This window comes from Apus apus, chromosome 6, assembly GCF_020740795.1.
Source record: "Apus apus isolate bApuApu2 chromosome 6, bApuApu2.pri.cur, whole genome shotgun sequence".
In the NCBI taxonomy this organism is placed as follows: Eukaryota; Metazoa; Chordata; class Aves; order Apodiformes; family Apodidae; genus Apus; species Apus apus.
The window spans coordinates 13437697-13453469 of NC_067287.1; the positions used below are offsets into that span (position 1 = coordinate 13437697).

The window sequence follows — 15773 nt, forward strand, 5'->3', positions numbered from 1 at the left end:
GTTATGTAGGTCATCCGTTCATCCCTGCTGCCTTGCAAAAAAGAATTCATTATGAAATTTCACTTTAATTAATGCAGAGCACCAGCTCTTAATAGTATTTCATCAGGACATCTGGTAAAAGCACATTAGCTACAGTTTAATGTAAAGACATAATTGAACAGAACTCCTGTTGGAGCTTGGCTTTTGCAGTGTGTTTCACTTCTGCTTCTCCTGCAAGCTGCTGATCAAAGGAATTGTGGGACACCCTCATCAGAAGTGATGGAGCATGATCAAAAGCCTGTTTGACTTAGCAGAAAGGCTCCAGTTAACATTCACAGGCTCTGAAGTGGGTCTCTGAGGGGCAAACCCAAGATCCATCCTGTATTTATGTACCAGGTACTACTGGTACCGCTGCTGATCTATAATCCTGAATATAAAGTAACAACTCCGGTGTTTTCTTCCAGTTGCATTTGGAAGGCCATTGTCAAATAGTTTTTACAAACCATTTTCTTTTAGCTTAACTTAGAGCTTTTTCCTGTTCTGTTATCTTTGCATGGTTGTGTGTTTTAATACTTATTTGATTATCTGCCCAAATTACTATCTATGCAGCAGCTTTCCAAAGAGCCGTATTAAATAGTCACATCCAAATGGGATTTTTTCAGCCCTTTGTTTTACAGTGATATCCTGGAATATAAGTGTGAACTCCCAAATGATTTTAGTTAGTAAGTACTAGGTCATGATTATTTAAGTCTAGCTAACAGGCTAAAGAGGCTTTGGAAGATTAATATATTTAGAAAAAGTTTAAGAACTGGGTGAAATCTATTTGATTCGAGGATGCCATCTTACCTTTTTTTTTTTTTTTTTTGAGTAGTTGTTTGAACAGTCAGTAACAGTAATAATAACAAACATCTGCCCCTAACACGAGTGCAGATTGCTTAGTTTCTCTTTTACACTCTCCTTCTTCAGCAATTTTTTCACTGTCATTTTTGGATCAGTTTTACTCCCAACATTCACTGAGAAAGGATACAAAAGACTAAGGTGTCAGGAAAGCTTTTTTCTTGGGTCATTTTCTGAATCAGTAGGAAAGAGACAGGGACAGGATGGATCTGGAAAAGTGTGGTATGCCCTCACAGAAAATTCCAGTGCGTTCCCAGTGCTGCCCAGCACCTAGCAGTCCTGCTGGCAGTACTTATCCTGCACACACGTGAAAGGGTCCCAAGGCCGTATTGACCTCCTGGGCCATGGCAGATACCATCTGTCTTGCTGTGTCTGAATAACCCCGTGCCACCCACCCTGCTGGACCACCAATGCTGGACATTGTCACAAGGGACAGGTGGGACCAACAGAGAGCACTGAGACAAAGACAGTCTACATGGCAGGTAAGGCCATCCTCCTGGATGCTCTCCTGGGGTCCAACCTCTTTATATAACAGCTAATACTGATACCACATGACAGCTGGGTTCCTATCCGTATTTCTGTACCCACCTAGCTGGTGGGTACAGGGGATTAGTTTTTAGAAAATGGCCAAATTGGCCTAAATTGATGTTAAGACCCCCTTAGTGATACAGGTGGGCAATGGATTAGACCCTGTCCTTGAAGCTGCTCTGTGCAGTAGACACAAACCCAAGGCAACACCATAAAATCCAGGGAACCAGCCTTGCTCCAAGGAGGAGTACCAGCTCTGTCCCACCTTTACAGAGTCTGCTGTAAAACACTGTTGCAGAGGAGCAGCAAGCAGCTGCTGGTGTGACTACTCTTCCCCATGAAACAGCTTCTACCTAAGGCTACCCAAACACCTCCCCTCAGCACGCTAACCCTTCTGGCCAAAGGCTGCTGAAGGAAAAAAAGAGCCTTCAGCAAGCCAAGCAAATAAAACGTGGGAATGAAACTTTGTGACCAGCTCTGTGGAGAACTCAATGCCAGAACCTGACTCAAGCTCTTGTGAAGATTCGGAGACAGGGATGAGAGCAAGGCAAGGCAGGAAGCTCCCAGGGGAAGGCGGGTAGCACCCAGTCCCCAGCTCACACCATTGTGCTTTGTTCAACCTCCACAATTGTGTGAGCAGAGCCCAGCTCATCAGCCTTCACTTTGAATTTCCTGCTTTTTGTCAGCTCAAGTCCCAGGGTCTGCTGCATGAAACATGGCTCTTATTATGGAGCTTGCAGGAAAGAAACCCCCCCACCCTGTAAGCATGTGCCTGGGCCTTTCAATGAGCTCCTAGCACCAAGGCTCCTGCTTTAAGGCTATGTGGGCTACTGAGATGCAAAGAAGCAGGCCAAATACCCCACAGGGTCCGAGCTGGCTAGGCTTGGCTTTATAAAACAGACTCCCAATTCACAAAGTTCTTTCTTCCTCCTCTTACTCCTTCTCTCTTACCCAAATTCAGGATTTTGTCCAAGTCCCTCCTCTTTGGCTGCTGGACCTGACCATGTGCCCAGGCTGAGCTCTTGAACTATGTTGCATGTCCTGGTCTGCATCAGAGACACCTGGGAGAAAGGCTGGAAACCAGAGAAGTAATAATGCTTGTGGCAAGTCAGACTGCTGTGTTGGCCTTGTTGCTGATCCCCCAGGATTTGGCAAAGAGAGCCCTCAATTAAAAAGAAATAAAAAACTGTCCCAAAACTGCCAGAAGGATTTGAGGATCTTGCCTATCTATAGTCTTCACTCAGCACTGCTGGACGTTCCCATCACTGTGGTGAGCACTGACCCCTGTGCACACCAGCCTGGTGGGTTTCACGTCCTCCCCCAGCTCCCTCCCTTTGGCACTGCACACAGCAGCAATGCATGCTTCTTCTGCCTCAGAAAGCCTTGGCCTGCCTGACCTGCTGGCTGTTTACTTACAGGTGACTTCTCGGAGCCTAAAGGAAGCAGCAGTGATTTGCCACAGTGGTGAGAACCCCCCGCCTCAAACCAGAGCCTACCTCCATCCTGCTGCTCCTTCTCATCAGTCCCCACCATGGGATCCAGCACATGCAGAGTCATCTCCCTGCTGTGTTCTGCTGCCAGCAAGCCCAATGTCATCCCAGAAACTGTGTCTGTGAGATCATCTATGAAATATTTATTCTCCTCACACGCAGGAGAAAAAGAAGCAAGAAGCCTGCATAATATTGATGGAATCCTTGAAAGCCAAACATTGAATTATTTACAGCCTAATTGTGCAAGTGTTTTTGCAAAACTGGTGCAAATTTTGCAGAACTGGTGACTTCTACTTCAGACTTCATTTGATGCATGGGTGAGTACCTAAAAAACAGGTGAGATGGCTTTACAGAAGAGCTCAAGCATCCACAGGCACCTGAAATATCCAAAGACCTTTATAAGGAGGGGCTCTCAAACCACCCAACTAGCTGCTCAACAAACTGTCTATAGATGTGCATCTGGAGCCATTTCAGGTGAATCTTACCTGGCTGATAGCAGTTGCTTCAGAAGGGCACAGATTTCCCATAGGTCTTGTGTTACATCTGAAACTCACAGGCAAATGCCCTGGAAGCCCCAAGGCAGCCCAGATGGCACTAAATACATATGTGCAAGATACGGAATCGAGCCTATGTGACCACTGGCCCCAGCAGACCTCCCAGCACAAGAAGAAGTGACCAAGGACTGCAAACATGCCCTGTGTCTATGACATGCTTAATCTCCTTTATACTGTAGTGCTTGGATGGGCAGCTGTAATGAGGTACTTCACACATACGCTAAAGGTCCTCCCTTCTGCCCAACCTACAACAGACAGATCGGCCATTGAACCCCTACTCACAGTTTTTCTGTCCAGTCCCAGGTCCACAGGCTGATGTGGCAGTGATCTATTCCTTTAAAGCCAAACTTCTCTCATGCCCTCTTTCTCTCATTACTAAGTACATAACTGAACCCTGACATCTGGCGCAGTCCACAAGTTGTGTCTCTTAAAACACTCATATTCAGTACTTCTCATTATATGCTACCCATAGCAAAGCTTTAGGGGGGATCACCTCATTCCCAAGCACTTCAGCAGTATTCAGTGATTACTCATTGAAATCACTGGAGCTGAAGGAAGAGTTGGGCACTTGGTTTTGGCCTTAGGATGGTACAAGCAATAAAACACCAAACGAAAACAGAAAAGTCTGGGCCAGTATTAAAATGCTGTCTTCTCCATGTCTATTAATGCTCATTTCCTCTCGAGATGAGACATGTGATGTATGTCTAAACCCCCCCAGCCTACCCCAAGTTACAAATTCTAGTACAGCTGTAGGTTTAAAGAGTAAACCAAAATTAATTACGATGGATTAAGGAACACAGCAACATACTGCAATGCCCTCTTGTTAAACTGAAACATCTGATTCAAACAAAGCAATCTCAGCCCCTCATTAAGTTCCTGCTTGTCTTGTTCATCAACTCTAGTGTTGTCCTCTTGAGCACCGTCATCTGAACATGGTTCATTCAGATGTACCCAGACTGTCATTTAGCATCTTTGCCAGTGATAGCACTGGCCTTGGCTGAGACAGACAAGAAAGCAGGGGTGCAGGCAGGGGTGCCACCTGTAGGGCTGCACAAGTAGGGTTCTTTGCTTGGTTTTGTTGTTATCAGGCATGTAGAGTGTTCCACGTAGAGTTGGCAGGACAGTTATACCCTCTGCTCATGCCAAAGGAAGATTTATTTTAGCCAGGTACTTCTCCTTCTCTTCGTTCCCACCCACCCTTTTCCTTAACAGAGCAACAGACAACTTGACTTGTACAATAAATATCTTACATCTCAAAATCTGGTCAGGAAACAAGCCAGTGCTGTTATTCCTGCTTTATAGGCACAAAGACCTGAGGAAGAAACACCAACATTATTTACCTGAAAGCAGCTGAGCTGATATCCCAGGTTGGGAGGTGAATTACACCTTTACAAAGCCAATACTTATGTAGCTTAAGATACTTTTGTTTGTTTTACAAATATAATTTCATGTCTAAAATGAAAAAAAGGAGGCCATTTGGTTACCAAATAAATCTGCAAGGTTTTACCTCTCTTTTGTTTATTGGTGTCTACTGAAAGCAAGGTAAGGCTATGACCAGCTCACAGAATCACAGAATGTCAGGGTTGGAAGGGATGTTGAAAGATCATCCAGTCCAACCCCCCTGTCAGAGCAGGATCCCACAGAGTAGGTTACACAGGAATGCATCAAGATGGGCTTTGAATGTCTCCAGAGGAGGAGACTCAACCACCTCTCTGAGTAGCCCTCACAGTGAAAAAGGTTTTCCTTGTGTTTACAGGGAACCTCCTATGCTCCCATTTACACCCACTGCCCCTTGTCCTATCACTGGACATCACTGAAAAAAGCCTGGGTCCATTCTCCTGACACTCGCCTTTTACATATTTGTAAACATTAATGAGGTCACTCCTCAGTCTCCTCCAAGCTAAAGAGACCCAGCTCCCTCAGCCTTTCCTAAGGGAGATGTTCCACTCTCTTAATCATCTTTGTGGCTCTGTGCTGGACTCTTTGAAGTGGTTCCCTGTCCTTGAACGGAGGGGCCCAGAACTGGACACAATACTCCAGATATAGCTTCACAAGCTCTACCTTCCAAACTTCTGTTTAGCAGAAGAGGAACCTGGTTGCTGTGAGACAAGCAAATACTGATTTACTCAAGGGCTGAAGATGTCAGGTCACATGGACCATCAGCTCTTTGGAAAATGAGTGCACCCTTACAGGAACCTTCTCCAGACTGTCTCTGCCCATGGTAAAGAAGTCCCTCTCCATTGGATGGTCCGTAGAAAAAAATAAGCCACCCATCAGCATGTTTGGTGTTTTCAGTAGCATAGGTAGCACCAGCCTGTGCCTCTCAACCCAGGTCTCTAGGTGCTGCACACAGCAGGGAAGGTCCTCGTGGTTTGCTAACAGCCTGAATATGAAAAGACGAGTTAGATGGCAACAGGCTTTGTAACTCTTCACCATTTTGAGCACCCTAGGCTTGTCAGAGATGTGATCCCTGTTGGAAAACACTCCTTGCTATAAACATGCTGATGAACATAGAAAAAGGACACGCTTTCCCAATTTGCCACTACTCATCTTCAGCTGTTAATCTGCTCCTTTCCTCCCCTCCCCTGCCCTCCCGTTACTCTTCTGTATCTGTTAGTTGCTAAAGAAGCTGAAGAAAAAATTAAGATACTTCAGAAAAGCAGATAATTTCTCACATCCAGTGCTGAGTACCCAGCAGATGTGACTCGAAAAACACACATGCTGTTTTTCAAGCAAGTATTCCCAAGGGTTTAGATAAAATAATAAGGATGAGGGGTTTCAGCAGAAATCAGGTTAAGTGGAAGGGTTCTAGGGGGTATTAGCCAGGCTCCCTGAAAATACCATCATCTTCTCATGTAGGAGATCCCATAGCATTAGTTGTGTGTAATTAAAAAAAAAAAAAAAAAAAAGCCAGCCGCCAGGCTAGACAGGGATTCTGGCAGGAGAGAGGTAACAGGGGTCACAGCCAATGGGGTTGGTTGCACCTATCAGGCACTTTCTGATTTACTAGAGGTTTTCAAGGCAGAACAAATGAGATACCTCCAGGGAGCTCCTCACCCCCAGAAGGTGGTGGCAGGTCCCAAAAGCCAGGATTTGACCTGGATGGTTTTGTAAGGTCAGTCAACAAGGAAGCAACATAGTGGGAGAAATGCTGCTGGTCTGGAGCCAGATCTCAGTTGACACAGGGTGTTGCAACCTTACTGAAGCTTGTGGCCCACATCCAATGTAAGAGTCTATGAAAAATATTTCTTCCCAATATCTGCCTCCTTAATCCAGCCTCAGCATCTGTCATCACACAAAAGGGGATGGAGGAAGAGTGTTACAGTGAGCAGCTTGCTAAGCCAGCTGCAGACATTTGCCATCTTCTGGCCAAGGTGAAGACTGTGCAAATTAGGAAAACATCTTCATTAGCAGCACTCACCTGAAGAATAATCAGCAGCCAACTCTCATTTCACAAGGTGGCCTGGCAAGGAGTCAAAAAATGAAACCCGGTGGCAAATGGATTGCAAAGGCAAACATAAAGTTTATGATGATCCACCATCTTGAACAGATCTTCAACAGTCAATACCCAGATTTTCTGTACTCAGACATGCAAATCTCAGGCATTCATACTCTGCCAATATTTTAAGTCATGCCCATAAAGCATATTTGAATAGGATTCAAGCTGATGAAAAGCAAATTGTTACTTTTAACAGGGTTTGGTGACCCTGTGAATGGAGCTCATGGCTTCATTCCAGCAGATGACAATCCATTAAATTAAAAAATGCCACTGCAATTCTTTGGGCTAGCAAAGGTGTGAGAGAAAATGAGGCCCTTCCATCATGTGCACAACCGTACTTCTGGTGCCACAGATGGCAGCTTGAATGGCTGTAGGTTTTTTGCCTTGCCTTTTCATAAGGTGTAAAGATATTTAGTCTCTACTGTTTTCAGGGAGACATTTTAGATACACTAAGCTTATGAAGAGTCACATCCCACACGAGTAATTTTCAAAACACCTTTCAAGTCACCAGCTCTCAGCAAATGGGGGAGAAGAAGAAATTAAGAAACCTTGAGCCAGAGCCCATAAACAGATTTTTTTGTGTGTGTGAGATGAGCCTGGGAAAAGCAAAACAACTCAACTACTCAAGAATAACTGTGCAAGGAAATGTTAAGGAATAATAAAGAGGGATTAAGATCACACCACTTTATACACATTTATGAGGGAGAAATTCAACATCCAGATAAGAAATTCATTTCAGGTTTCACTTCCTCTCTCCTTCCCCCTCCCTCCTTTAAAGATGACATACCTTACATTTGTAAATTACTTTAATTTAAATACTTCCAGGTTAACAAAACAACTTTGACATGCCCAAAATTACAAAACAGAAACAAAACCTCTCGACAAAGGGTAATAAAAAAAAAAAAATCCAAGCCCAAACCTCCTTTCCTAAGCTGGAGTTTATGGTCTGTGAGCTGGCTGCCCTCCAGAGTCTGACACAATGTCTGGAGCACCCAGAGCAGCTGGAATTCATTTTCTTCCTCCAAATTGATGCACTTTCATATGAAGTCGTGTTTTGGCACTGCCATGTAAGAGAGAGTTCAGTGCAAAAAATCTAACCCCAGCCGTGTTTCTTTGCAACCCAACACTTGCTGAGCAAACAACAAGAAAGGAGGAGAGGACAAAAAAAAATTTAGAGAAAGGAAAGAAAAGCCCTCTCCCTTCCCCCACACATATGCAGACGACTGTACCAAACAGGGGGGCTATTCATGGCTGTTCAGAAATGGGTGACATGGAGAAATATTCACAGATAAAACCAACACTTTTTTCTCTCCCCCCCCCTCTTTTTTTTTTTTTTTTTTTCTTTTTAAAATAAACATGATGGAGGCCTCTGGAAGGCGCCAGGGATGTTTGAGAGTCAATGTCCTGCTGATCCCTTCTGCCTCCCATTTGTTGGCTCCCATGCTGGCCCCCACGTGCAGCCCCGCTCTGAGAGGGGTCCAGACCCCCTCCAGCTGCCTCCTCTGAGCCCAAGCTGCTGTGGGGAGCCCGAGGGGGTGGCAGAGCCATGGGGACATAGCACTGCTGCCCCTTGCCTGGGCTGGTGGTGGGTCAAGGGGGGAGGAGGGAAACATCCAAGGCACTCCCAGGCGGTCCCGTCACAAAATCACGCACTGGAGTTTGTGGGAGCCTGTGGCTCTGTCCCCTCGCCATTTGGTCTTTTTCTTCTTCTTCTGGCTTTTCTCTGGGATTTGTTGCCTGTTTTGGGAGACAAAGAGGAAAAGAAGCAGGTGAGACACAAGGCTGGGTCAGACATCAGCATCTCAAGCCCTGGGCAGCAGCAGATGGCATCTTGGTGTGCCTATGTATATTTGTGTATATACCTCCATATATCCTTCCACCACCATGTGGCTTTTCATGCCACACAGCTACCAGGACAACCACCTGCATTTTCAAGGAAGGAGGAAAGAAGCCATAAAGAAACATTAAGGTGAACAGCAGGGATGCATGTCCTGCCAGGGCACTACGGCTCTGGTTGCCCTGGGTGAACTGCTGCCTCCTCCCCTGCCACCAGGCTGCTCTGGGAAACAGGAATGCTCTAAGCAATGCAACTCATCCATCACACTGCTAAGGCTCGTTAGGGAGGAGGGCGAAAGAGATAAAGCATGCACAGAGAAATAAACCCTTTCTGGAAAGACTGGCTTTCAGCTAGCATTGCCCTTAGCCAACTGCACTGAGGTGGAATTGGCTATGGAGGGGTGCTAAAAAGTAACAGTGAAAAAACAAAGCCTGCTGCTGATGGGGCTCTGGCCTCCACTGAAAGCTGTGAAGAGCATCAGAGCATGGAGAGTGAGCTGACCCCAGAAAGATGTTCCTGGTTGCCTGAAGTCACAGATGTCAAATCCCTCTGCTGAGAGCCCTCCTGTGCTGCGAGCAGCCTCCACAATGTTATGTTGATGGCTTTTCCCTTTCCTTTCCTTTCCATTGCAATGAGGCATTGCCCAAATGTCTGTTTGCAACTGTACTTGTTTGCCACTCAACTACCCCAGTGGTGCAAGTTCAACAGAAGAAGCCTGATAGTTCAAACACCCAACAGGCAGCACAGAAGCTTAGATTTCATTGCAAGATAAGCCATACCAACACCAGGAGCTTCTGTAGATTGTGTCTAACTCACCAACCTGAGTTTCAAACCAGCCTCTTTGCTGTGTAATATGCCAGGCACTAAATTGAGTTTTCAGACCAAGTTATCCAGAGCAGGACGAGACGTAGTTGGGGGACAAATGATTACAGCTTGTTTTTTTACATGTTTTTTTTTACAGTCTCAGCTCCCAAATGCTTGCAACCACCTGAAAAACTCAGATTTGACTAATATGATTTTTTTCCATGACAATGAAGGCTGGAGGTATGAAAAACATGAAACTTTAAAGCTCAAAACTAGAAAGCTGAAATTAAAAAATACTTTAAAGTTAATTTGGATAAACACTGAGCAGCCACAAGCTGTTCACAGTGTTCTGGAACTGGTTTAGAGATCCAGAAAACTATGTCCTGTGCCTGCTCAAGACTTTGCTGTGACAGACCTTGTGTACAAACTGCTGCAGCATAAAAGGCGTATCAGGAAATTTAGAAGATCTATTGGGAAGACTCAATCATCCCAGTCCTTTCTGGATTACTTCCAGACAACAGTTCCTTGCATGAAGCTGAATACACTTGGAATCAACCAAGTGCAAGGAGCACAGACAGTGCCAGCCCTGAACAAGCATCCTCATCCTGCAAACCCCCACAGGCTCTGAGGAGCCTCTACCTTGTAAAGCACTCCAGGAACGACACAGTTATTAGGGAGCTGTAAATTTACATTTCATTTGCAAAAGCTCACTTAAAAAAGGAACAGTAATACTTGATGGGTGATCCCATCCTATGCTTGTGGACATTTTGCAAAGGTGCTTTGTAGCAAATGACCAGATTGGTCCCACAGCACCTCTGCGCTCTGACTTAACCTGAGTTTCAGCTCTCATGAACATCTCTGGTGCCCTCAATGCTACAGAGGGTTTCAGTTGGTTTTCAGTTGACTTTCATGATGACTACTCAGAGAACTGAAGTGCATCACCTATTTTTGAGGTTATGGAGTACCTTTTTAGAGCTTGAACTTAGCCATGTCTCATTACAACAGTCTTTCCAACCTGCATCTATATGGAGTCACATCATATAGAAAAAGCAAACAGAGCCTCACCATCATATTTTTGCTGTGTGTGTTCATGTTTGGGTTTGTTTTTTTTTCCCCCCAAAGTAGAATAGATGTTGCTCAGAGATCTCTCTAACACAGAAGTAGTATCTAGACAACTAATGCTGAGTTACAGAACAGTTGGGAAATGGCTTGGGACATTTCCAACTCAGCTCTATAGTTCTCCCAAGACTTTCTGCCCCCTGCTTTTGAGACATGTGGGAAGAGTGGGCAGTACCATCTGCTTTTGATGGAGGCTGACTCGAGGCTGTGCTAAGATATTCACAAGTACAGATACACTGTGAATAAATGCCTTGTGGTTTAATTGCCAAGTGAGGCACTTGGACTGCACAGCAGGGAGGAGCACAATTTCAAGCTCAGCACCCTCCCAAAACAAGAAAAATGAGGGCCCAGAAAAATCTGGCAGACAACTAGTGCCAGAAAAACAAATCTTCTCAGAGATGTGAGGTTATCAGCTGAGATGCTGAGATGTGCGTGCAGCTCTTTTCCTGCAGGGCAGCAGGACTTGGAAGGCAGTCCCTCCCTGCCGGCAGCGGAGCAGGGGTTCGCCCGGAGTGCAGGCGTTTGCCAAAGCAAGGCAAGGCAGCTCATGCCAAAACTGAGAACAAACCTCTGCAGTCTGAGAAGGAAACCTGTGGCTTAGCCATTAGGTCATGCTGTTTCTCATACAAAACAGCTTTATTTTTTTCCATTTAGAGAGCAGAAAATGTTAGAAGTTACCCACAACACTAGAAGTGCGTAGAGTTCTTTGCCAGTCCTTTTTAACCTCTGGCTATGTGAGAACCTGAGAGGAGAAATGTATGAAAACCTAAATTACTGGTCCAAAGCTTTTAACATGGCCTTTTAAAGCAGATTATTATAGTAGGCTTTGCCCTGTTCATTGAATAATGTATTCTCATCATGGCCACAGGCAGTTCTCAACCCAACCTGCCTAGCACTGATGATCCTAAGTGCTAGTAACATCCCTCTGCTGATACAGGGCACAAATATTTAAAAAACCCAGAAATCTCTGACCCTCTACCAAACCCCCTGGGCCCTGCTCCCCAAAAAGTTGGTTCCTGGCTCTCCAGGCCAGTACTCCTGCAGATTCTAACCATGAGCAATGAGCAAGTGAAGAATTTGCAGCTTACCTTATTACCCTCACAAGATCATGGAAGGCCTTGTCAACATTTAGGGGTGGGTCCTTGGCACTCGTTTCTATATAGGGAATCTGGAGGAGAGAAGCATATCATGAAAGAGGCTGGTAACAGCCTACATGTTGGTAGCAAACAAATTTCAAAATGAAAAACCCTAAAGGCTGGAGTAAACAGGTGTCTAAGAGACCAGGAAAATAGAGGTAAACAAAGTGTTGTCATGACACTGCTATCAACACCTTCACACTCACAGCAAAGTCAGCAAGCACTTGAAAAAGGTCTGGAATAAGCACCAGGCAAACCAGCTTCTATCAGAGCTCCAGGTTTGGGGAAGAAGAATCATAGACTTCATGTTGTCAGGTGTTATCTCCCCCTAAGTTATGCTTGCAGACATGAAAATAGCCGAAGGTTGTTGAAAGACATGCACTTGCCAAAAATTCTTGCTTGCCACATTTTATTAGGACTATTGCATGAATATTGCATGACTACAATTCCCCTTCAGTGTAAGATGATCTTCTCCTTTAAAGTCTGACAGGCAGATGGGGCCTCCTTAGAGTGCTTGTCCAGCACACTGGCAGATTTATAGAAGCACCTCTGATAAGGTATGTTCATACACGGTCTTTTCCAAAGGGTGTACATACAGATGGGTCCAACATGTTCTGTTGCAGTTCAGTTGTCCTGGCTCCTACAGAAAGGAGCTTCCTTGGAGAGGGAATGAACCTGCCCTGCCAAACTCCCATCATGGCTTGTTTAGAAACATTGCACAGTTTGCTGCTTAGGCAGAGCAAATTTTCAAGGGGTCTCAGGCTTTTTTGCCTTTAACTTTCCTTCCAGTTCTTCCCATAGGAGTTGTTGCCTCCCTCTGGGTACTCAGGGCTGATGGCATTTAGAGGTGATTAGTGGAGTATAGTGTCATCTACACCCATCCAAGACCAATTTCTTGGACTAAACTATGGCATGAATAACGCTGAACTAAGATGGAGGGCTCGATCTAGATAGACTTAACAACACTTAATTAACAAGCTCATTTCATTCAGACTCCAGGGTATACTTCCTAACACCTGACTCTGCCTTTTCACTCTGTGAGGGTACACTTTTTTCCCCTCATTTTGAACATTTCATGTTTCTCACCCCTTGCAGACATCTTGCACATGTGGCTTCATGATGGACACAGCTTTGCTACAGCCTAGTGCACAGCAGAGGTACCAGTTACAATGATGAACTGGCTCTACGGAAAGAAATCTGCACAGCAACTACTTTGTAGTAGTCAAAAATGTAATTGCAAGTGTTTGATTGTAAGACTAATGCTTTAAATCAGCTCCAAATGAGCAGAGAATTCAATTCTGAATGCCTGTAATGGAACTTACAACAATCAATTAAACAATTCCGCAAACTTACATTATGTTTTGTTGCCATTTCTCTTCCCTGTTCTCTCGTAATTTTCCGTAAATGCATTAGATCAACTTTGTTCGCCACCAAAATCATTGGAAAGGACTCTCTGGGAAAACGAAACAAAACAAAGCCACCACCCGATTATTAACAGTAAAAAAATCCTGAGCATAAGTTTCACTTTCTGATGCTGGCACCATCTAACATTCTCAGCCACAGACATGCCATGTGTGTGTACAGAAACATAAAGAAAGATCACACAAACGCACATCAGCCCCAGACTGTGCTACACATTTGTCCATATTGTAGAAATTTACTTGACAAGTTGCATGCATGCACCCATTTCTTTTTATTTTCAGGCACTCCAGGGACTTAGTGCCATCGTTTTTGCAATGGCTGAGAAGAGCTAAGACTCAAGATCCAGCTGGATGTAAAAGAATTACAGAATTAGTCAGGAAATTAGACATGGAGACAGATCTTGAACAGGAGATTGGGACTCTCTTGTAACAGTTAGGGCATCTCAGTAACTGCCTATCCTGGCAGTTGGTTGTCATTGCAAAGTAACAAGATATGGTGGAGGAACTGGTCTCAGTTCATGTCCTGGACATCCACTGAGAGCAACTGTGTGGGAAGAAAAGATGGACTCTGAGAGCTGGTGCTTAGAGGGACATCAAGTGGGGGAGAAAATGACTGGGATGAAAGATCCCCATCAACAAGCTTCCAGATGCTATTACCTACTATCTCCTGCTTCTAAACACAGAGCAAAATCCTGACGAACAACCATCCTTTTGCACCAAAGCCATCTTATTCTGTAATAACACTCACTATTCTCTAACTTTACCAAGCATGTAAGTGACTGTCTTAAGCCACCACCTACCCACGACAGGTCCTGTGTAAGGATCTCTTGATGAGGTGTGTGGGTCAGGCTCTACCCCCATCAGAAAGCCCTATAGCTCTGGTGGTTAAACTGATCTGAGCCAGCTTGTGTCACCAGAGGTCCTGGCAGAGCAGCTGCTTCCCACCTCCCCTCCCATACAGCGGCATCTCCTCTGGCTGCATGGCACAGAGAGCAAAGTCGTGCTGCAGGGCCTCTACCCAATGCTAGGATGGAGGAGGTTGCTTCTTATAATTGACAGTTACTGCAGTATTATTTTCTTATCTTTAAACCCTCCTAAAATGATTCCTGTGTTCTCTGTTGTAACAAAGCAGATTTTATTGGGGTAAGGAGCAGCTGGCCTTGCTCATTTTTGCCTAAAACACTTCCCTGAATAACTCTGGATTTTCAAACAGCCTTTCTGTCTCATTTTTCATCAAGACGATAAGGGCTCCATCCTCTCTCTGGCACATTGCCCCATTGCTCTGGCTGGAAAAATACCATACTGCACTCTGCATTTTAAATGAGTCTTACAGTTATTCATTCTGATAATGTGGCTTTGATTTAATTTTAATACCTGAGCAGTGATCTATCTTGACTCTGATCATTCTGGAGCAAAACACTTGCTTGTCTGGATTATTTAATTCCTTTTTGGCTTGCAGCACATTGATAAGAAAGGGATTACATTTGGACAGTATCTCATTTGCCTTGTTTACATCAGGCATAAAACTCTGTGGGGACTTTGTTCCCTGTTGTAAGCTGTATGATTGCTAGCTGGACAAAGCTACTATAGCTGGAAGTGTTACTGTTATGAAGGTTATGGAAGAAACAGGAGGAAGGCTTTGAACAGTCCTGCTAAGGTGGCAGCCTGCAATTCTTTTGGATTTTAAGTTGCAAAATCTGACTCCTAGCTTGAAAACCAGGGTGATGCTGTGCTCCCAGCTACCTGTGGGTTTGGCAGGATGGTTTGTTTACTTGTGCTGCTTCTCCTGCTGTGATTTTCTGAGCAAGCTCAGGTTTTGGATGAAGCGTTGAGCTCCTCGCACTCGGTGCTTTGGTGGCGTCGAGCGGGGAAACACAAACAACCTCTGCAGCTGTTTCACTTCCTGCTTCTCACACACTGGCCACGGTGTTTGCACAGCACGCAGAGGGGTGAAAGTTTCAGTGCAGAGCAAAACAATCACTACTGCATCTTATTTTCACAAAGTTAAATTAGATAAAACTGATATCAGTTTGGGGCAGGCTGCAGGAAACGCTGTCCTGTCTTCTTGAGCTTTCAGAAACAGATTTCATTTGCCCCAAGCTGAGCTGACAGTGAAGAAAAGACTGTCCTTACTGGGGAGGCGGACCAAGTGACTGACATTTTTGTTCATTTAGATGAAATCAAAGGGTGGCTCTTCCTTTATTTTTCACTCTTGTGGGCTCTGCTTTGGATGCTTTACTGGAATAGCTGTCAGCTGTGAACCTCACATGATATGAGTCCACCCTTCCTGTGGGGAAGTTATTCAGAGCTGTGAAAGGAAGCCAGCAATGAGGCCCGAACCCTCTGGTGACTTCTCTTGATGACTTCCATAATTAAAAGCCATTATGAATGGAAAAACTAAGTGTTTCAAAGCTGCAGACATATAAGGGCTTAATTTACACCCCACCCAGTGAGGATGAATTCATCACCTCTTGAACTGGGATGGGAAGAGGGAGTTAACTTGGAGATA

At 44.8% G+C, this 15773-nt stretch overlaps 1 protein-coding gene across 4 annotated transcripts in view; it reads right to left on the reverse strand.

Moving 5' to 3' along the window:
• Positions 1–7735: 7735 nt before the first annotated feature.
• MRAS (muscle RAS oncogene homolog) overlaps positions 7736–15773 on the reverse strand; it is a 40362-nt gene continuing 32324 nt past the window's right edge. For all 4 annotated transcript variants that reach the window (XM_051624237.1, XM_051624235.1, XM_051624233.1 and 1 more), the window contains 3 exons: positions 13197–13296; positions 11796–11875; positions 7736–8684 (listed from right to left, as the gene is read on the reverse strand). In XM_051624237.1, coding sequence (XP_051480197.1) covers positions 8585–8684; positions 11796–11875; positions 13197–13296 — 280 coding nt within the window. In that variant the 3' untranslated portion in view covers positions 7736–8584. The remainder of the gene's footprint in view (positions 8685–11795; positions 11876–13196; positions 13297–15773) is intronic.